At 44.4% G+C, this 23,590-nt stretch overlaps 1 protein-coding gene across 3 annotated transcripts in view; it reads right to left on the reverse strand.

Annotated features, from left to right (window-relative positions):
• The window catches only part of ST3GAL1 (ST3 beta-galactoside alpha-2,3-sialyltransferase 1), a 99,741-nt gene that overhangs the window by 14,590 nt on the left and 61,561 nt on the right, over positions 1 to 23,590 (reverse strand). For all 3 annotated transcript variants that reach the window (XM_054635154.2, XM_054635138.2, XM_054635146.2), the window contains exons 2-3: positions 11,896 to 12,695; positions 1,002 to 1,198 (exon numbers count right to left, since the gene is read on the reverse strand). In XM_054635154.2, the coding sequence (XP_054491129.1) occupies positions 1,002 to 1,198; positions 11,896 to 12,207 (509 nt within the window). In that variant the 5' untranslated portion in view covers positions 12,208 to 12,695. The remainder of the gene's footprint in view (positions 1 to 1,001; positions 1,199 to 11,895; positions 12,696 to 23,590) is intronic.

Genomic DNA, 23,590 nt, shown 5'->3' on the forward strand with positions numbered 1-23,590 from the left:
CTTCCCACATTTACAACCTGTAGGAATAATGTTGAGGGCTCTCCCTTTCCCTTCATGGATCTGAAGACCAGGTTGGTGCCTCTGTCTTTGGGGAGGTACTTCTGGCAGGGAGCAAGACATGCAACTGAAGGAAGCAACTCCTGATACAATTTGTGAAGATGTAGGTGTCTCTATGCCATGCTCAAGCCACATCAGAAGCCAAGGTGGCTTAACAGTTCAAACAGTGTTGACCTTTTGTTGATTTGTTCTTGACTTCAGTGCACAACTTCCTACTAAGGCTTTTGTTGCTTTTGAGAGAATATTCCCCCATGTGGCATTTCAAGAGCAATCTCTCCCTTCCTGCCCTTTATTGCTCTCCAAATTGTACTGTGCTGACAGCTGTGGTGTGAAAGAAAAAAATCATCCTGAGTTTGTTTCAAGTGAAAAAATTTGGGTGAGCTGGCCTTGTAATTGGAGTATATCCCAATTGCTCTGCTTACCTAGCTCCTGCTTGCCTTTCAGTAGAACAAAGTAGCCAACCTTGCTGCCTCAAAAGGGAGAAACAATGCCATCCTTACAAATTACCTGCAGCCAAACAGGTGACTCCTGTCCACTGAAAAGTGTGTTTGGCTTCCCCACCCTACCACTGCTTAAGAATGAACTAGTGAAAGAAAGTCAAATCTAATACAATCAGCTAAATGTCCAAAAGATCACTCGTGAGCACTGGCTGCAGAAATAACTTTTACTCATAAATGCAAATCTTTTTTTCTCCTTTATTTTTTAACACAGGCAATTATGGGCTGTGCAGAACAAGCTACACCATCAATACCTATTAATGTTTTTTCATCCAAGCTAAAACACAAGGTGATATCTCCAACACACATAGTTGATACCCCTGAAACTTAGACTTAAGTACCAGGTTTCACTAGGCAGACCCTGAAACCTTGTTTACTCACTTGTCCCCCCCATTACCAGTGAATTTTAGCCAGCAAAGGCAGCTGTAGCTGAGTGTTTCCTCTCACCTGAGCACGAAGTCGTGGGAGTCGATGTCGTGGCCGTACTGGGACTGGCGCAGGTTGCCCGAGTTGCCCACGACGGCGCAGCGCCGGCAGGAGTCGGAGCCGCGCTCCTGCAGAGGATCCCCGTCCCCAGGGATCAACCCAAACAGCTCTGCCAGAGTGGCATTCAAGCTCTTTGGAGCTTTCTCTCCTTGCAGCTTCTGTTAGGGAGAAAAAGCACTCCAGGTTACCAACACTGGCAGCTTTTCTGTGAGGTAGAGATGGCTTGGACGTCTCCTCAAAGAGCAATCCTGCAGCTACCCTCAGATACTGCCTTCTGCAGTACAAGGCTTCATGTTGGAGCCAAAGTGTGAAAAAAATCAAGTGGAAAACTCCTTAACTTTTCAAACTTGGCTTCCTTTTTCTCCTCCTCCTCCTCATCAGATTCCCACACTTCCTCTATCTAGCCATGACAGAACAGATCAGGTATTTTCCCCGAGGCTGGCCTTAGCAGAATAAATGTTCCTCTGGTGTTCTCTAAGCCTAAACCCACTCTGGGTCAGGTATTTTCTGTTAGGATATGTGTGAGATTTCTTTTATTTATTTATGTTTAAGATTTCTTTTAACTCTCCTATAAATGACAGAAAAGCCTCAGGGGAGCTGATGGAAGACAGAAGTGGCTGATATCCCTGCCACAAATTTTGGCACATGCCAAGAGTGGGAGAGGGAGATGGGAAGTGAACTGTGGAGGAACCAGCTGCTCACACAGTAAGAAACTCTACTAGAGCTAGCCCTGAGGGCTGGATATGTATGATCATCTAAAAAAGCCTCCAGGATGAAGAAAACCACCCGGATTTGGTCATTGTGGCTGTTGCCATGGAGGGGAACTGCTCTGTAGCAGCTCTGTGGTGCATGGTGGAAACAATGGCTGCATTGGGAAAGCAGAGGCAAGGTGCAGGGCAGGTGATGGTCAGACACTCCCCTTCTGGGGCTCAGCTCTCTGAGATTTACTGAAGAGGCTGGCAGTGCTGGCATGCTCACACACTGCATTGCTCACCCTCGTGGTGCCACGCGCTTCCAAGCTCACAAAAGGAGAACAGCTCCAGCACAAGCCAAAAAGGCTCTGTCTTGCTCTGCCAGCCCAGGGCAGGGAAAGACAGGGAGGGAGAGAAGAGAAACACCTTTTCCCACGACTCCAGGAATGGCCTGGGCTAACCTGGCTTTAGTTTCCAATGTGTTTCCCTTGACTGCACCAGGAACTGTTAATTTCTCCTGCTCTCTCCCTCTCTCACACAAACAGGTGCAGCACTGTAATTTTTGTTTATATTCTGTGCTTTTGGCAGGACCTTATTTGCACTGAAACAAACAACAGGTCTCTGGAGCTCAGAGCTAGAAGATGACATTGAGAACTTGGAACAAAGAAGACAAAGAAATGCATACACAGACTTAACCTTCCCACTAATCCTTCCTAATCTATATACATATATATGGACTGCACAAGGTGATTAGGATGCAAAGTAATTAGGATGACCAGACAAGCATTGTAATTATGACTGTGTATGTCACCATTCAGTGCAAGGCTCAATTATATAAATAAAAAAGGTCATTTTCTAAATTTGTGTGTGATCCAACAAACACATGGCCACATATCTAACCTCTTGTGTGTTCTTTATGAATAGAATCTAACCTTGTCTTACTTTGAATATGAGAAAAACAATGTTAGAAAACTTGTAGCCTTCAAAATAATTTGCGGCTTCACAGATGTCACAGAGGCTAGTACAGGTGTATAATGTAGTAAAATACAATCTTTTTTGAAAAAGGTACTTATTTTGAGTCATTTGAACACACATTTACAAATACCATATATAATCTCTTTCTCTGTAAAGATGAGCTGACTTTAAGTGTCTTTAAAAAATGAGAAGGAAACCCACCAAAACCTTATTCTTGAACTGATTTTGCCTGAGAAAATTCAAGAACAGGAAGGCAATTTTCAGAAAATTCCAAGTACCTGAGTGCCCTTTTTAAGTTACATTTTCTTTTTGTCCAGATTGACAGCGTCAGAAAAGGGAAAGACCTGGAGTAGTGATGCATTTTTGCTGCATTAAGATAGTAAGAAACATCCTGGATAGGCACCTCCATTTACACAGCTCAGGCATCCACCATTCTTTTATGTTTCTGTCCAGAGTAACTCTACTGTAACCAAGCTGAAACAACACCAACCTGAAAGCAGGACACCATTGTCCTACAATCCCTCTGTTGTACCCAATTCCATGGGGAAGACCATTACTAATGCTAGAAATTCCCTGAGTGACCTCAAATACAGTGATGACCTTACTGCAGTGTGTGCTGAATATCCATACAATGACACATCTGTCCTTAACTCATTTCAAGTGCTCTGTTGTGATTTCCCAATGATTATCTGTTTGAAATACATGTTTCAGGCCTAATCTTCTATCAACACTGGTTACTCTTTGACATTTCAGCAAAACAAAGAAGAGGAAGCAAAAAAGCTGATTAACTCCAAGGCATATTCAGCTTATAAATGTTCAGACTTAACATACAGCCAGTTCCTTATTGCACAATGTTTGCTTAGCTTATTGAAAAAAGATCACATTCATAGCATTACAATTACAAACCAATTATAGTTTATTTTCACACACCAAATTTTTATCCTATTTTTTTAAAGTATTGTTGTCTTTTCTTATTTTTTTCTCCTCCTTGTCAAGCTCCCACCAGTCTGGCCTTTCCCAAAAGGAAATCAACAAAATCACAGAGTGAAAGTCTGTCCATGCTGTGCAGGGCAGAGCCACAGCAGTGCCATGTGGCTCTGCTAGGACAGCATTCTCCCTCCAGGTGCTGTGGGTGTGTGACAGGGACATGAGTATGGATATAGCTGCTACAGGTGGCCTTAACTACACTGAAATACTCGACCCCCATGTCCTGAGTGAAGTGGCTGCTTTTCTCAGAAGTCTGTGCAAGTAATATGTGTGTCTAAAGAAGCAATTTAACTTTTTGTCCAAGACCATAAAGCATCTTTAACCCATGTTGTGCCCCATATAAAATATCACTCAACAGTCCAGCTTCCCTCCATAAGATCTTTGTGTGTCACTTGAGAGTCAACTCTCCACCTCAGATTGTTATAAACTGTATTTGGGAGTTCAAACTGAGAATTTTCCTTAATCATTTCCCAACCTTAGAAACTCCCCATTTCACACACAGAAGTGAACAAGCCGGTTTTGCATCTTCTCATTTTAAAAAAGCAAGCAATGGAAAAAAAAAAAAAAAAAAAAAAAAAAAAAAAAAAAAAAAAAGAGAAAAAAACCCTCAAAGTCTCAAAGTTCATGCACTCCCTTTATTCACCCATCAATGGCTCTCCAAGGAAGATCCTGTTGTTTCCTTCTCATCACTGTGCACTCTCCCACTGAGGATAACAAGGGATTTGCTGCTTTTTTAAACTTCTCAGGAGGTTTCACTGGGCTCTCAATACCAGCACACTGACAGCACTACTGAGCAGCAACACCCAAAATTTGGCTAAGGGGTTGCAAAGGGAGAGTGTGAATTCAGCCAAGGCTGCTCAGAGCTTGGAGTGGTGAGAACACAGCTGAAGCCATGGATCACCGAATGGTTTGGGTTGGAAGAGGCCTTAAAGATAAACTCATTCCAATACCCCTACCATGGGCAGGGACAGGTCCCACCAGACCAGGCTGCTCCAAGCCCCATCCAACCTGGCCTTGAAAACCACCAGGGATGGGGTATCCACTTCTTTGGGCAGCCTGTGCCAGTGCCTCACCACCCTCAAAGGAAAGAATTTCTTCCTAATAACTGATCTTAAACCTGTCCTATTCCAAGTTAAAACCATTCCTTTTTGTGCTATCAGTACATGCCCTTGTGAAAAGTCCCTATCCAGCTCTCCTTTCAATATCTCCACTCAATATCTTTAGATATTGAAAGCTGGCAATAAAGTTTCCCCAGAACCTTCTCTTTGTCAGATTCAACAACCCCAATTCTCTCAGTCTGTCTTTACAAGAAAGGTGTTCCAGGTATCCTCCTGGCCTCCTCTGGACTTGCTCCATCCACATCCTTCTTATCTTGGGGCCTCAAAGGAGTCAGGAGAACCTCCAAGGAAAGCTCTCCTGGTGTGCATCCAGCACCTACAGCTAAGTCTGGCAGTGTATGAACCACAGCTTCAGAACCCCAAATTATTAGCAGGTGGAATAGATGAGCCTGCAATCATGGGTGTGATGTAGATGCAGACAGACCTTGGTTCAAGGCAGAACCTCGTGGTGGACAGACAGGCACAGCTGTGGCAGCAGCCAGCATGGGTGAGGCAGCCCTGCCAAAACACAGCCAGGCAGCCTGGAGCTCTGGGGTAGCAATACTGGGCTTTGTGGCTTTTCTAATTTTTTAAACTGTTTTTCAAAGATAAAGAGCAAATGAGAATGAGAATCTCTTTTACCCAGCTACTAATTGCCTCACTGCTGCAGTTTGGAGGCATTAACACTCATGCAACACTTTCCAGCTACAAGATTAATCCTAGCAAGAGTCTGGTGGGGCAAATCCAGGTAATCTCTGTTCTAAAGGCTCAAGGAGAGCCTAAAAGGAAATCATCAATTTTAAAGATGCCTCTTTGGTCTGGAAAATATGGCTTTATTCTTGTTATATTTAATGTCCTTCAATTACTATGCATGAGTTGAAGGGGAAGAATAGAGGAACTGTCAAGAGTTTGGGCTTTGTTTATTGATCTGTGTAGTAAAAAAATTTACATTCTCAAATATAAATATATACATGCATATATTTTGCAAATATCACACAATAATATGCTGAGTTGTACAATTTCTGACTTCCATGGTTGGTATGGGTCACCTCTACACTACTCTGACCCTTGTGCTGAGAGAGACCTGTGAGCTTGGACCACCTCCACATCCATCTGTCCTCACCATAGGAGGAGCAGCTCCAGCCCAGCTGGACTTATGTGGGGGCTGCCACTGAGGGTGAGAGGTGGCCCAGGGTCAGGTTCTTCCCATATGTCCAAATCTGGTCTAAATGTCAGACTTAAAATCAAGCAGCTCAACTGCAGGTGGGGCTGGTGGGACTGGGACCAGAGCCTGGAGCCTGGCCTGGATTTGGGATTTGGTACCCCCTTCTGCAGTGATCTAGAAGCTGCATGCTACCTTCAAAGTGCTGAGCCCTCTGTATTGCTTTCCAAGTGTCACAGACAGCATCCCAGTTTCAAAGGAAACTTCTGGTGATCAAAGTATTTGGACAGATTTTCCTCAGAGAGCATTCAAAATGCATGACTCAGGTGCCAAGCAGCTCTGCTCCTGCCTTAAAAATCAGTGCAGCTGCCCCAGCTTCCCCACACGTGTTGGGTGGGGATGCCCCTTTGTTCACCAGCTGAAAGCAAATTTTTAAGCCATATGTTACATTTTTCCCACAAATATAATGAGTTTAAACTAATATTTTCTTTTTGATAAGCTAATAACATGGCCCCAAGATCTGAGCTTTCTTCCAAAGAAAATGCAAAACCCTGAAACATTTTAAGACTTGAGATAAAAGTTCTTATAACATGATAGTTTATGAACAATGTGCTACAGAGAAGATTGCCAGGAAACTCTGAGCCTAAATTTACTTATCACAACTTCAATCCATCAACCTCAACATTTGGGCTTAGAACAGCAGGTTCTGATCTCCTGTTTTTTATACTTTCTGACCACCAAGAACAATGTATCCAGCCCTTAGAACAAAACAAGAAAACTATAAATAAATGCTGTGCTTTGTCACAGCATGTAATTCTTGCCATGTTTCCTTACATATGGGTTAGGAGATTTAGTAAGAACATTTAGAGAAATTTAGTGAGAGCATCCACAGCATTTGTGTCATGGTAAAACAATGGAAAGCTTGCAGGTGAAGCAGCTCAGGGAGGTGAGAAAGAAAACATAAACAGAAAGGAATGTATCACATAACACCAGGTCCCACGTTGCAAAAACACTCTCACAGTCCCTGAGCATAAGATGAGAGAAGGCAGAGGAGAAAGAGAGAGAGAGGAGGTGGGAGACAGGAAGTGTGAGAGGGAGAAAAGGGAGGGAGGGAGGAAGGAATTTCCAACAAAATGTTCACAGCCTGAAGTGTTATTAATGCCCAGATCCTCCCTGAGAGAAGGGGATTCCAATCCAACTTTAAGTCACAAAAAGTACAGAGCAGCTGCAGGAGTGTATGTGGGAGAATCTGGGCCCTTGTTTGCTACCTGATAAAGCAGGGACAGTTTATCAGCTGTGTATATTTAAGCAAATGAGAAGCAGGGAGCAACCCTGACACATCCCCCTTGTTCCCATGAACAAAGGAAAGCCAGGTACATTTTCAGGGCTTTCTCTGGAGCAGCCCTGCCCCAGGCAGCAGGATAAGCCACTGCAGGGATGGTGGCACTGACCTTCTCCCCCCTGCTCCCTCCCACCTGCACAGGGGGCAGCACCAAACCCAGTACACACAAACACTTGCATTCAGAGCAAGCTGGAATATTTCCTTCTAAAGGTCACATCCTACCAGGCTGAAAGTGTTCAAACTACATATTCTCCAAATAAACCATGAAGCAGCCTGGCAGCGGTGGGAAGAGCTGTAAGCAAGGGAAACCACCCCGTTCTTTGGTCCCAAACATCCCTTTGTCTCCAATACTGGTCATTAACTCTGAAATCCTCCTCACTGTCCTAGTCCTGGAGGGATCCTAATGCTGCAGGACTATTGGGATGAGCAGCACTTATTCACATCTACAGCACAGGGTTAAGGGGGAGGGAGGGCAGAGTCTGGGGGACAGGCAAGGGCTGTGCCTGCTTTTAGGGCAGCACATCACACGGGTCTCCCCATGGGAGGGAAGGCACAGCCATGCAATAAAGAGCTCCAGTGCATCTCAGAGCCTCAGCTCAACAAAATTACAGCTCAACAAAACCACCCCACTGTCTGAAATCAGCTCCTGAGAGTGAACACACAGTCACCAGCCCCAAAAAGAAGTTGGAGCAATCTCAGGTTTCCTCATACCTCCTTTTTATGTACAAATATAGCAAAAAGTCACAAATTACTGAGCTGGTAGAGCACACAAGAGTGAAACACGGCCATGAGTAATGTTTTCTTAAAGACTGGCCAAAATCTCAGAATTGCTTTGAAGGTGAGCCTGAAAATGAACAGCAAACAGGGAGTTGCCCTCAGGATGCACCTGGGAATTGTTTCCTGAAGAAATGACACTCTCTTGGAAAAGCTTAGCCAAAGCAACATGTACATAAGGAATCAGCTGCAATGAGGAGGTGAGGCCACATCCTGCCTGGGGTTTACCCAAAACCATCTTTCAGAGGAGTCAGGGCACTTTCTTCATCTACGACACATTAGGGCAAAGACTTTCAGTGAGTAAAAACTTCCAATACACAATGCAGTTATGGGGGACATCAGAATATTTCACACATCCACGTTGAAGATTGAAAAAGTCTAGGAATCTTAGAAGATTTATTTTTACCATCTGAAAAAAAAGTTGCTTTGATTTTGTATTCTGAAGTGGTGTATTCCCTTTGAACATGATCTGAATAATAAAAGAATGAAAACACTAAAAGATGGTTAGACAGCCCTGAAAATTAATGAACAGCTTTTGTTCAGGATGGGGAGGGGAGACTTTCGGCTGTTCTGAAAATCTGCTTTTTTCATTCTGCTGAAAAAGAAACAAAACTCCTCTGAAAGAATCTGTTTCAGGCTGAGCTGAACTTTTAACACACTGGTGAGGCCACACCTGGAGTGCTGTGTCCAGTTCTGGGCCACTTCAAGAAGGACATTGAGGGGCTGGAGCAAGTCCAGGAAAGGCAACAAAGCTGGGGAAGGGTCTGGAGCACAAGTCCATGAGGTCATGAGGTGACTGAGGCTGAGGGAGCTGGGGCTGTTTAGCCTGGAGAAAAGGAGGCTCAGGAGTGACCTTGTCACTCTCTACAACCACCTAAAAGGAGGCTGTGGCCAGGTGGGGTCAGCCTCTTCTCCCAGGGAACTGGCGACAGGATGAGAGGACACAGTCCACAACTAAGTTTGGAAGGTTTAAGTTGGACATTAGAAGGAATTTCCTCACAGAAGGGGTGATTAGATATTGGATGGGCTGCCCAGGGAGGTGGTGGAATTACCATCCCTGGAGGTGTTTAAAGAAAGACTGGATGTGGCCCTTGGTACCCTGGTCTGGTAGACAAGGTGGTATTCAGTCACAGGTTGGACTTGATGATCTCAGAGGTCTTTTCCAACCTAATTGATTCTGTGAATTGAGGAAGCACTGCTTCTTTATTTTTCCTGTTTCATATTACATAGTCAGACTTCTGTACTGAGTCCCAAGCTTGCTTTTTCTCTTTTTAATTTCTTTTCCTAAGAGAGAATGCATCCAAACCTCATGCTTAAATCAGTGAGTTCTGAGTGCAGAATGCAGAGTGGCTTTGCTCATGGTGTCCATGAGTAGCCTCATCCTCTCATTACTGAGCTCAATCTGGGCTATGTCCACTCCTTTGAAAACTGCCAGAGGTCAGATCAGCCCAGCTCCCTGGTGAAACCTCAAGCCAGGCCAAGGACAAGGATCTGAGCTTGCCATCTTCCCTGCCCAATGCCCCAGCAAAGCCCAGACAGTAAACATGAGGACCAGAAAGCAAAGTGTCTGGAAGCTGCAAGAAAAACCACAATCAATGGGAAATCAAAGTCATGGCCAAGGGACAGGTGGAAAGATCCAGCACCTGAGCACTTGAGACTCATTGCAAAAAGGAAGGCCTCATCATAAAGCAATGATATAATTTATATAACAATTAAAGAATTACACAACAGATCAAGGTCATGGCCAAGGGACAGGTGGAAAGATCCAGCACCTGAGCACTTGAGACTCGTTGCAAAAAGGAGGGCCACATCATAAAGCAATGATATAATTTACACAACAATTAAACAATTACACAACAAATCAAGGTCATGGCCAAGGGACAGGTGGAAAGATACAGCACCTGGAGCACTAGAGACTCATTGCAAAAAGGAGGGCCTAATCATAAAGCACTGATATAATTTATACAACAATTAAAGAATTACACAACAAATCAAAGTCATGGCCAAGGGACAGGTGGAAAGATCCAGCACCTGAGCACTTGAGACTCGTTGCAAAAAGGAGGGCCACATCATAAAGCAATGATATAATTTACACAACAATTAAACAATTACACAACAAATCAAGGTCATGGCCAAGGGACAGGTGGAAAGATACAGCACCTGGAGCACTAGAGACTCATTGCAAAAAGGAGGGCCTAATCATAAAGCACTGATATAATTTACACAACAATTAAACAATTACACAACAAATCAAGGTCATGGCCAAGGGACAGGTGGAAAGATACAGCACCTGGAGCACTAGAGACTCATTGCAAAAAGGAGGGCCTAATCATAAAGCACTGATATAATTTATACAACAATTAAAGAATTACACAACAGATCAAGGTCATGGCCAAGGGACAGGTGGAAAGATCCAGCACCTGAGCACTTGAGACTCGTTGCAAAAAGGAGGGCCACATCATAAAGCAATGATATAATTTACACAACAATTAAACAATTACACAACAAATCAAGGTCATGGCCAAGGGACAGGTGGAAAGATACAGCACCTGGAGCACTAGAGACTCATTGCAAAAAGGAGGGCCTAATCATAAAGCACTGATATAATTTATACAACAATTAAAGAATTACACAACAAATCAAAGTCATGGCCAAGGGACAGGTGGAAAGATCCAGCACCTGAGCACTTGAGACTCGTTGCAAAAAGGAGGGCCACATCATAAAGCAATGATATAATTTATATAACAATTAAAGGTGGCAGAGTTCAGTGGCATTTATTTTTCAGCACTAGATGCAACAGCCAGTGGAGTGAGAAGTGATAAATCTGATAGAGCCTCATTCCCACAGCACCTGACATCCCCTCCAAACCCAAATGCCCCCACTGCAATAGTGGGTGCCTGTTGGAGAGGCCCCCTCAGGATGCCAGAGAAGGCCTGAAAGCCCAGAATTCCACAACAAGGGTCGTGCTTGCTGCACGACACCAAGTTGCAGGCTGCTGTGGGCTCAAAGAAAGGCACAGGGGACTATTTTTCCAGAAGGGAGGGAAAACAAGTGCAGTGCAACTGTGATTTCACTGGTGTTGTTGCAGCAGAACCTGCACTTTAGCACCTCAGCAGCACAGCCAGAAGTAAATCAAACAACTGATGTCTTGTTTCAAGAGAACATAAAAGGGGCTTTTGTTAAGCAAAACAACAGCATCTTTTTCCCTTCTGTGCTTTATGAACAAGGCATCCACTCACTTTCATGGTGCTTGGATCAGGCTTCAAGGGGTAGCTGGACCACCCTGCTCAAGGATACACCTGGGGCTGCTCCTTCCCAGTGACCCACAGGCACCCATGAGCTTTCTGGATCTGTTTTACACCATCAGCCACAACAGAGAATGTTCTCATAGGCATGGCATAAATAACTTCCCATTTAATCCTGCTAATTATTTACATATCTTATGGTAGGGAGAGCCCCTGGGGGAATCACCCACTTCACAATTAGTTTGATTATCCACCTTGATGAATGGCAAAGAGCCCATGTGAAGCAGAAACAGAGGGGTTACAAAGCCTGGTCTTTGGAAGAGAAGGGAGAAAATGACAGTGTTGACATTTGCAAATTCTGGATCTACCACCTAACTCTGTCAGGGACTTCTCAAGTCTGGGGCAAGTGAATGTGCAGTCCAAGCCCCTCTGTGCTGAACACCAGCACAAACACCCACTCCTTCCAATTCCACCTTGTCAGCTGAGACAGCCAATGCCTTGGGCAGAAAACATCTCTTTCAATGTGCCTGACACCACCACTGCCACCCAAAGCCTGGGCTGTACCCACACCCCCCACTTACCAGCCACCACCTGTAGCTGTCTTCTGGGATCAAGGCATTGTGTGAGGTCAGGAAAGGTTGCATAGTTGAGTTGAATCTCTGGTCGAACCAGAGGGAACGCCCCAGCTCTGAAATGCACGTGTGGCAGCTGCAGGGTCTCCTGGGGTACTTGAAGAGCTTCTGGACGTGCTCTGAGAACTGCACCACGAGCTGTCGGGGGTACCAGGAGGTGGAGGTCACCTGGTGAGTGTAGTTCAGCAGGAAGGATGTCACTGTGATCAGCAGGAAGGCGAAGGTGAACACTTTCACATTCCTCCTCCTCACCACAACCATCTTTGCCCCTGGGGTTCCACCCCAGCGCTGGCTGAGAGCAGCACAGGGTCCAACTTAAGGCAAAAAGGAAAAGCTGCAGCAGGTCCCTGCCAGTCACCAGCCCAGCCCAAGGCTGAACTGATTGACTCCACTACTTCCAGCCATAAGGGAGAAACTTCATCTTCCCCAGATGGGCTTAAAAAAGGACAAGCTGGGTATTTCCTTTCACCTTCTCACAATGCTTCCAAGCTCCTTCCACCTCTCTGTGTCCTAAACCTCTCCTGGTGAGGGTTTACTGAAGGCAGACCCTTGTCTTTCTGCATACAGAAATTAAAACTCAAGTTTTGTGTGCGAGAGCAAGCCATACACTAAAACAAGCAAATTGTAGAAAGGATTGTATTCTTTTTCTTGGAATTTAATTCTTGAAGAATTGGATCATCTGGGGTTGTACATTCCATCAGAGAGACATGCTTCAATGTCCATTTAAGCCATGGAGAGAAGTTTGCAACCTAGGGACACACAGACAAAAAAAGAAAGAAAAATGGTCAGATTTTTTTTTTTTTTTTTTCATTCCTCCTAACCTAATTTCTCTGCTTTTCCCTCCCCATCCCAGAACTTCTGATCAGGTCAGAGTCCTTGAAACAGCAGCCCTGGTTTCAAGCTCTGCTCTTGTATTTGCACACTGAGGAGTGTGAGGGTGAAATTTTGGAAAGGGCAGAGCATCGACCTGTGGACAGAGTCTCTTTGTACTGAATCAGCCTCCTGGCTCTGCTCTGGCCTTATTTGTATTACAGTTTGTAGCTATTTGAATGACAATGAGTCCCCTCCCTCCTTCAGGCTGACCTTGATAGCCACAAGATATGCAGCAAAGTATTCAAAACTCAGAGCAGCTGAGCAGCAGGCAAAGGAGGAGGAGCAGGATGGGGAGGAAGAAGAATCAGTTCTTTTTCTTTCCCCAGACAGTTTAATTTCTTAAGGATTGGGATTGGATTTGAGATTAGAGAAAGCCAAGAAAAAACAGCTCATATGTCCTGGGACAAACAGGGGAAATCAAAGTATAAATGGCCTTTGTTTCACATGGAATATTGTTCTTTTTTCTGTCAAAGAAAGGTAGGTGACAGCAGCTTGACCCCAGCCTAGGCAGAGAGGCACCAAGCTGCTTTGGAGGTACAGAGGGACCCAGAGATGCTCCCCCTTCCCCTCCTGGCAGCAGTGATTTAAACAAATTTTTAAAAGTCATAACATGAATCCCTTCTTCCCACAGTGTTCTGTAGGAATGCCATTGTGGGACAGGCATTGTTTTGTGGGAAGAAAAACATGTTGTTTATAAAACTTCAGATGTTTACAAAAAGTCCCCAAAGTGCCATTGCTTAAATAACACTCTTTGTTTTCTTTCTTTTTTTTTTCAGCTCATTTTTTTTGGTTTTTTTTTTGTTTTGTTTTGTTTTGTTTTGTTTAGAAAAAAAGGTAGGAAAAAAAATCAGAGAAGCAACCATGTCAGGATATGTGCAACTTATGAACAAATGAAAGCTCAGGGAGAGAAGTCTCATTCACTGCCCAGCTGCAGGCTTCAGCCCAGCAAAGAGCCAGCAAAACTGCAACTGTCACCACAAAACCTCACTATTTTAACCCATTTCTGTGCATGGCATTGAGGCAGGACCCCCCTCACTGCCTCACCCAAATGTGCTGTTTATCCAGGCAGGAGGGAAGTGCAGCTGCAGCATCCCCAGCTTTCCTGTAGCTCCTCTCCTGGGCATGTGCCAGCAGCTGCCCCAGGCCAAACCCCTTCACCACCTTGGGAATGGCTTGGATTGTAGAGGTGCTGTGTAAATATTTACAGAGTCCCACACAGCCAGTTCTGAAAGCAGGAACCTCAGACCTCCTTTTTAAGCCTTTGCCCCAGGCTTCTCCTCCCCAGCACATGATGGGCAGCATGTGCCCTTCAATTAGCTGCTGTTTGCCAAATGCCTCGAGATTTAAAGTCTGGCCCCTGCACGTGCATTTATAGGAGCTCAAGGGCTGACAAGTGGGTCAGGCAGGATAACAAAGGGCTGTATTAACCCCATCTGCTTGGGCTCTTGCACCAGTACATCAGGGAGCCATCCTGCATTCACTTTAATGTTGCAGAGGAAAGTTTTTACACTAACCAGAAATCTTCTGAAGTACTCCTGGGTAAAATTCAGGAATCTCAACCTTAGAGACATGATGGGGATGCTGCCACTATGCCTTGGAGAGTGAGAAAGGGAGCTCAGAGAGCAGCCCCAATGCACAACCCCATCCATGCCAGCTCCTTTCTGTGCTGCAGAACAGCCCCAAACACATTTGCTTTCCAGCCTGGATGTGGTTGTGAGTCTAAACAAAAACACAGCCTCTAACAACCCGAAAAACATGCCCAATCCCAGAAGCAAATTGATTTTCCATTTATGGAGTGGATAATTCAAGGGCTGTAATGCTGGAGGGTCAGCCCCCCACTGCTGTCAGCCTGGGCCAGGGCAGCATCTGCAAACACAGCTCCTGCTCTGCTCTGGGGTTTGGAGAGGAGAAGGGAGAGGGATTATCCAGCCTGTCTTGGAAAAGCCTGTAAAATGGAGTAGAGTGGATTAAACAGTTCTGGCCTCCAAAACAAGCACCCATTTCGCAGATTGATTGATTGATTGATTGATTGATTGTAACTCAGCTAAAGTAAATTTATACTTATAACTCCAGGAGGAAGAAACCCAAACCAGTGTTTACACAATGTCTTCAAATTCCTAATCATCCTGTGTTTTTTTAGCATATGATGGGAAGGTAAGAAACCAGAGTTCCCAAGGCCCTTTTTCCTTGTGGATATGAACACTGGATACTCTATTTTAATTCTTACTACTTACAGTTTCCTCTGCATGTTCATGCTTCCTATAGATACTTATGATAGAAATATGTATAAAAATATATACACACATACACACACACATATATATGTATATGCTGACAGAAAGGCTCCAGGGACTATATATTCAATTTAGGGCCTGAAGAAAATGATAACTGAAATTAATGTAAAGCTTTTTTTTGAGTTCATTGTCACTTGGAGCTTTTTTTTTTTTTTCCTTTCTAAAAATACTTGGAAGATCCAACCCAGATATCATTACTTTTATTCTTCACAACATCTTGTATCACATCTCAGCCTATCCCTGTGTCTGTCTCCCTCCCTCTGCTCACACAAGATGCATAAATATTTGCAGAACTGTTTCCACAGGATTCACCAAGGTAGTGGGAAGTGCAAGGTCAGGGACTGGTGTGGGAAACCATGCAGGGATGCCAACCCCAGCTGCTGGGAATGTTTCACTTCTGGATACTACTTGTGATAGTTAAATTAAGCCATCACAAGTAGCATGATACCAGCCACAGTCCTTATCACCATCCCTGGCATGACCTCAGCATTAGCACATCTGTGAACAGGCTATTTTGGCCTCAGATCCAGAAACAATTTCTGGGGACTTAAGGTAGGGAGATTTAGTGCCCAGCCCTCTCCCAGCTACAGCTCCCTGAGAGATAAACAGAGCTCAGCACTGCCTGCCTGCAGCTGTGCCTGTGCTCAGAGACCCCAGCTCAGCCCAGGCACCAAGCAGGTTAAGCTACCTTAAGTGATTGGGTGCTTAAGGTCTTATTTCTGGGCTGGATTTTGCCTGCTCCCTTCCCACTCCCTCCTCTTTTAACCATGTCACTGTCCCCATGTGAGGCACCTCTGTGCACCCCAGGGCAGTTTATTTATGCTGATAATACACAGTGATGTGCAGGGCAGGGAAAATGCAAAGGGCCATGTCCCAGGAAGAGCAGAGAGGCAGGTTCAGAAGAGAGAAGCTCCTCCAAACTCTGTCCTGAGTGTAAAGTGGGTCCAGGGTGATTAAATGGTTGTGAGAGTTGAGCTTAATCTTCTGTCTACATTTAACGTTGTAAAAGATACCAGGATCAATCAATTGTGATTGTCATCATTGTCTTCTCACCTTTTAGAAAGAAGACCAGAAGACCCTTTTTTTAAATTTTTTTTTATTATTTGGGTTTTTTTTGTTGTTGTTTTTTTCCTCCTCCAAGACAGAGGAGGAAAATTTGCATTGTAAACTCACAATTTGAAGAATGTCCCTGGTCCCCTGCCAATCCAGTAATCAACAAAGATAAAACCCCATCGGTTCATGACAAAAGCTCATCTGCACACCCACAAAGGAGGACAGAAAGAAAAGGGGAACCTGAATAATGCCCGGCTGAGCTGCTCCCAGGCCCATCCCAGGAGCATCACCTGCACCAGCCCAAGGAGCCTGGGGGCACAAGGGCAGGTGGGAACCTGACACAAGAGCTCCCAGAAGGGACACCCTGCCTGCATCCCTCCCAGGGCTGGCCCTGCACAGCCTCAGCCTCAGGCATGAAACTCACCCAGGTGAGTCAACTCTGCCTTTGGGACTGATTTGTGCTGCTGCCTTGGGCATGGAACAGCTCATGGGGTGCAGGGGAGGGGCATTTGGGCATTACACAACATCTGTGTGGTCAGCCACACAATATTAATGTTAATGGTTAATAATAACCATTATGTAATGGTTATTTTTTTTTAATTTCTTGTAATGGGTGGGCCTTAGACAAAATGCATGAAGAAAATAACAATGAAAAAAACTGAGAAAATCACCATACTACTACCACTCATCCCCCCACAGTGTAAATGTCCCAGTACATTGGTGTTTGGCCCTTTTTTGATGCCCACTTTCCCAGCAAAGAAGTACTTTGTACCAGCACCACATTGAGGAGATCTTTGTCAGCCTGGGTTAGATGCTGGTGGTTCAGGATCCTGCTTTTCTGGTCTGTAACTCACATTAAGACCCTGGTGTGAAATGCACTCTCTAGTTTGAAGCTGCCAGAACTTTCCAGACACTGTGTCAGGCAGAAGAGCACAAAGGCAGCAGGGAACAGCAGCATCCCAGCACAGAGACACTGCCAGTGCTCCATGCAGGGCTTGAACTGCTCAGAGGTCCCAAAATCCTTTAGACTCAAGCCTCACATATCCCCCTGCCCTGTCAGGGAAAGGACACTGTGACCTGCTGCAGCTCTCTCATGACTGATGGTGGCCATCACACAGCCTCTGGACATCCCACAGTATTTTACAGCTGGAAACTCTACACTTGAAGGAGTAAGTTCAAGACTTGCTGCAATTTTGGCTTCAAGAGGATGTGCTGTGCTAGAAAGGCCTCAGCAGCAGAACTGCAAGTGCCCATTTTCAGAAACACAGCTCAGATTCCTGCCCTGTAAAGCCTACAGAGATTAAGTAGTTTCTCAGCTAAGCCACTGACAGCTTTGATGTTATAAATTTGCCAACACCAACAGTATGTCCCTAAGCATCCTTCCTGCCATTTGAGGACTTTTTTTCTGTCCACACTTCTTGTGAGCAACTACTTGAGCAACCCTTGGTCTCAAAGCCCTGGCCTGGGAGGTTAAATCTTGCCTTACTGAACCCACAAGGGCCCAGAGCAGCCATGAAAAATCTCATTCTAGGACAACAAAAAGCACGTCCCTGGAAAAACGCTCATAAATTCACACCCCAGGTCTGTGCTAGGGCTGGAGGGAAACAATGGAGGGAACTGTTTCACTCCAAACCACAGCCTTGTCTGCCCTGCCCAGGCTCATCACTGCCTGCTTCCCCTGGCCAGAGCTGGCTGACATTTAGAAAGGAACATTTCCTTGGTCTGACACCTCACCAGAGACCTCTGAGCTCTTGCTCTGTGAGACACAATGTGAATTACAGGACAGCCTGGCAGGCAGTCAGAGCTGAGCACAGGGAGTGAGCCTGAATCTTAACCAGATGGTGTTGGGACCCTTCAGACCTTTGCTCCTTGTCCTCAGCTCCAGCAGGTCAGTCCCACCAAGCTCTGAAGGCCCCAGGGAGACATGGGGGGCCCCAGCACAGCCCCTGCCACTTCAGCCTGTTCCATGCTCTGGCAGGCAAAGCTGAGCCCTGCCCTTATAGGGCACCAAAAGCCACCATGTGACACAAGGTGCAACATCCCTTTCCTTTCTTCCATCCATCCATCCATCCATCCATCCATCCATCCATCCATCCATCCATCCATCCATCCATCCATTCCTTAATTACATTATGGATTCCATATAATTCCTCATCCCTGGAAGTGTTCAAGGCCAGTCTGACTGGGGTCCTGAGCAGCCTGGCCTAGTGGAAGGCGTCCCTGCCCACAGCAGAGGGGGGTTGGAAACAGATGATATCTAAAGTCCCCCCCAGCACAAACCATTCTATGATTAATTACAATCAGACTGTGTTTTGTCTCTCAGAACTCACTGTCTCTTTTCTCCTGTCCATCATTACATCCCCACAGAGATGGCATGTGTGTTGCTGTCCTGTGTGCTCACAGACAGAAAGGCAGACCCAAGTCTCACCTGCCATTTAATCAGGGAGAAAATGATCTGTAACTCTTCTGCCCCATCACTGGCCATGCTGAGAGGCATAAATCTGTTTGATTGCCACTGTCAAATGGCATGGCAGCATTGAAATCAGGTAAGGTAGTTGGTATATTGCTCTCAGATTTATTAAAATGTCCACTCCAAGCAACTTTTGCCTGGAAAACAAAAGCATTCAGGAGCATTTAAGCCATGAGAAAAAGTAGTTTCAGAAAAATTTGAATGCAGCAGCTCCTCTGTGCCTCTTGAATGTGAAGCCAGCTATTGGGCAGTGTTACATCCATCACAGAGAATAGAAGAAAAACTGGAGATGGTTTATGGAGCGTAACCTGAACAGCATTTTAGGTGCCAGTGATCTGAAAAAAAAATCATTACCCACTTGTGCCTTATCAGTGAGCAGTTTGGCAGCAGGCTGGGGCTGGCCAGGTCCAAAAGAAATGTGCCTATTGGTACTCTGACACAGCCCATCCTCCCTACATGCAGAACAGGTCTGTGAGGTCAGGGTAAGCAGGCACCTCTTTGTGCTAGATATGTATGGGATCAAAAGAAGCTTGGGTGGGGAATTTTCATTCTGCTGCCTCAAAATAAGTATCCTGGCAGACTTTATCAGGCTTGTTGCTGAGTGGTCTGGAAATGAAAACTCCCTTGCAGTGTTTGAAGAAAGAACTGGAGGATCTGGCTTGGAAAGGTCACGAGTCTGCTCCTATCCTTGGGTGTGGAGAGCTGGCATCCCTGCCACCTCCCACCATGGTGAAGACATTTCTTCCTCCACCACATCCTCCTCCCTTGCATTCCAAGAGTTCACTCCTGCAAAGGCTGGAGAAATCACACTGTTAATACCCAGGATTAATTGTGCTGTCCTCCATGGGCTACAGTGTGTACTCATGACTTCAGGCCAAGTAGGAAATTTTGTTTTGAATGGGACTGCAAATGCCATGAAAGATTATCTGGCTCCAAAATCTCCTTCATGAGGTTCAACAAGGGCAACCCCAGGTACCAATAAGGATGAAAAGACTGAGAGCAGATCTGAGGAGAAGGACCTCTCCTATGAAGAACAGGCTGAGACATCTGGGCTTGCTCAGCCTGGAAAAGAGAAGCCTCTGGAGAAACCTCAGAGCAGTTTCCCAGTTCTTAAAGAGGGCTTAAGAAAGGTAGGGAGAGACTCTTTAGTAGAGCCTGTAATGACAAGGTAAAGTAAAATTATTTTAAACTAAAAGATGGAAGATTTATACCAGATTCAAGGTAGAACTTTTTACAGTGAGAGTGGTGGAACACTGGAACAGGTTTCCCAGAAGGGTGCTAAATGCCCATCCCTGAAAGTGCTGGAGACCAGGCTGGATGGGACTCTGAACAAAATGATCTAGCTGAAGATGTCCCTGCCTTGGCAGAGGAGCCCTGTTGGACTAGATGATCTTTAAGGGTCCTTTCCAACCCAAACTCCAATTCTATGATTCTGTGACTCTGTGACTCTAAGAATAAAAAATGCTGATGATCCATTCTATGATCCCAATAAATTCCTCCTATTTGATAAACATCATGTCCCCTACCACCATCTCTTCACACAGCACCTGACTTCCAGCCTTGAGAGAGGAGGTGAAAGGAGGGATTGTGGTGAAGGGAAAGGGTGGGAGAGCCCAGCTCCCTCCACTGGTGGCACCAGCTCTGCAAGGATGGCATTCACCTGGCTATCACTTATCACTCAGAAACACATGAATGTCTGGGAGCATGGAGATAAACTCCTGATCAATTTGTTTCCACTGGGAACCATAATGTGAGTAAGTCACTGTTGATATAATGGCCTTTTGTTACTGCAGCCAGGCTTGGTATCATGCCAGGTTCACTGAAGAAAAGCACACTGGTAATGCACCACAGCTTGCCAGTGGGAGCTTGCTCTTAAGTTTTCCAGGTCATTACCGTGCCAAGGGAACACTCAGCCTCATCCTCATAGCAGGAAACAACCATGAGATAAACTGGGAGAGGCCAGGGAAAGGCCTGAATTTGTTGATGAATTCAAACCTAACATGCAGCTTCACTGCTGACCTGTTTATGGTCCATTCCTCTGGCTCAATCCTCTGTTCAAGCATTTTCAGGATAAAACAGGAGCACTGGAATGACAGAACTGTCCAGCCAAGTTGTGAGCAGTGGCATTTATGGCCAAGAGGTTGGAGTCTGCCAGGTCAACCAGGGATGAGTTGAAAAACAACAGTGGAAAAATAAGCTGCTGGTCAGAATGTCTTCCACAGCCCCTGTCTTGTAGAAAGTGATTTTGGAGGAGCCCTACCTCTCTAGCTCTTTGCACACACTCCATTAATCAGAAAATGGCACCTCTGCTTCCCTGGGGCTACTTCATTTTCTTTTATATATTCCAAATCCCCTTTCCCACAGACACATTGATGTTTTAAATAGCAAATATATTGCTACAAGTTCTTAAAAAAGAATCTCTTCCTTCCTTATCCTGCAGTTTGCAATGCTGGACAGACACATAGGTTTAACCTGCTGGATGAGAACTTCTCTGTGGCCAATATTCACCATAGGTTGGGATGGGATTTTTTTGGGCTGCATGCCAAGAGTCCGAAGGTGGGACAATGAAAAGAATAACTCTGTGGTGAAAATCCTAAATTAAAATTCACTCAACTCACTAAAATTTATTCACTCTGTGTCTGTGAATTGCTCTACTTCAAAGAGTTCTTTAAAAACATCCAAGCAGACAACTGGACACATAAAAATTGCTGTTTGATTCCTGTTGACAAACTTTGATAGCAAAGTCCATGGTGGACAGACTGCCCAGGTGCTTCCACATCCTTCCCATGCCATTCAGTGATTTGTAGGCTGTGATCAAAGCTCTGCTACTCTTTGCTTGGAAAAGAAGAGTTATCAAAGGGATTTCCAGGACACCTATGTGTGATTGCACCTAGAAGAATTTTTCAGTGGTTCATGATATGACAAGTCTAGAACTGGAGCTGGTAAGGAGTTTCTCAAGCACAATTTATTTTTATTTCTGTCTTGTTTCAAATGAGTTTGTCAAAATTAAATCTATTTCCCATGTTTGCTGTATTAAGAAATTTCTAAAAAGAAGGATCTTAGACATTTTAAATTAAGAAATCTACTTTTCATTTTGCAAAAGTTTTTTTTTCTGGAAAATGTGTAACTTTTAGTAATTAAGGGAAAGCAAAACATTTTGAAATTCAAAATAAAACAAAAACACCACCACCACCATCACTGTCCAAATACAAAGCACTCCTTTTACTCCTTGTCTGAGAAAGGAAAATAAAATCACCTCTCCTTTTTACTTTTAGTTTAATGTTGGGATGACTATGGATTGTTTTTAAAGTCTTGCTAATTCACCAAAGACAGTAAGAAAACTACTTCCATGTAATTCAAGTACATAGTGGCTAATCAACAATAGCAGCAGTAGTAGAAAGAGATACAAACTAAAACAACTGAAAAGTGAATCCTGAAGCTGCATTATTTTAATTTTTATAAGATAACAATTTTTATAATGTATAAAATATATAAAATATAAATATAAAATAATATAATATAATATATTAATATTATAATAAATATAAATATTATATATAATATATTATATAATATATAAATATTATATATAATATAAATATTATAAATATTAATAATAAATATAATATATAAAATGTATAGGATTATTTCAGACTGTAGAATACTCTGAACTAAAGGTGTGTAGTGGGTTGACCCTGTCTGGGTGCCCATGCTGGACACAGGGGCAGCTTCTGGCAGTTTCTCACAGAAGCCAACCCTGTAGCCCCAACCCCAATCCCACTACCAAAACCTGGCCATGCAATCCCAATACAAAATGGAACCCAACCACAGGTGTTTTGCTACATCATCTGTGAGTATGCAGCTCAAAAATATTCACCAACCTGCTCCTTGGCTAAAGCTGTAGGGAAATGGATGTGGCTATAAATACAGTTGTTTGTGACTTTAGAAAATGTGTGGTGAGAAACATTAATTCCTGATATTAAGAAAGTGATTAATGCACTGCAGGGGATGCCATGGCATTACAATTCTGAATGCCAGGAAAGATTAGATGGTAATGATGATAACATTGATGATATTGTCAATAATCCCAAAATTCCAGGAAAATCTAGGAGAAATGTTTCTCTGCCCATGTGAGCACCTCTGACTCTGCTTGCTGGGATTCCTGCCCTGAAGCCATCCCCAGCAGCTGCTGGCACTGTGGGGCTGTTGAGTGGAGCTGAGCTGATGGGATCCTGTTAAACCAAGAGCCTTTCTCTCCCAATCGATGGCTCCATCTGACACAGCACTGCATTAAACATTTATTCATTGGGCAGACTGAGCTCACTCTGGGGAAGATTTAATGACACCACAGGGATTTTCTCATTCATTAACCTGGGATTTACATTTAGTCTTTATGGTGCTACAAAGGTGTCAAACTACCCACAATTAAATTCAGAGGTGTTTTAGCATCTGTGCATACTCTGGACCTGGCATCCACTGCAAACCTTGCAAGAATAAAATAATACTTCCAAGTTTTTTGTCTTGCTGTGCACACTATGATAAGTCTGGCAGCCACAGAAAGTTTACAGGAAGTCCATAAATAACACAGTAAAATATATTAGAGATATAAGTAACACATTTGATAACTCACATCCTGTGTTACAAGGCAGAATTGCAAAGCCATTAGGCAACCACTTTAACTGATTGATCATTTATGTAGGTGTACTTGACCTATTTGGATCCAGCTGCACTGTGTGCTCTTGCCACCAGCCCAGGCATCACTCAGCCTCTGTGTGTGACACTCCCATTCCAGCTTTTGCTCTGCATCCACAACAGAGGTGACAGTCAAGGAAGAAATGAGTGATTCAGGCTGCCTCTCATCCAGAGGAATGCTAGATCTCAGGTTGCCTCTGATACCTGATGGATACAAGGAGCTGCCCAGAGCAGGGCACATGGATATGGCCCTTCAGCACAC

This window comes from Agelaius phoeniceus, chromosome 1 (genome assembly GCF_051311805.1).
Source record: "Agelaius phoeniceus isolate bAgePho1 chromosome 1, bAgePho1.hap1, whole genome shotgun sequence".
Classification (NCBI taxonomy): Eukaryota; Metazoa; Chordata; class Aves; order Passeriformes; family Icteridae; genus Agelaius; species Agelaius phoeniceus.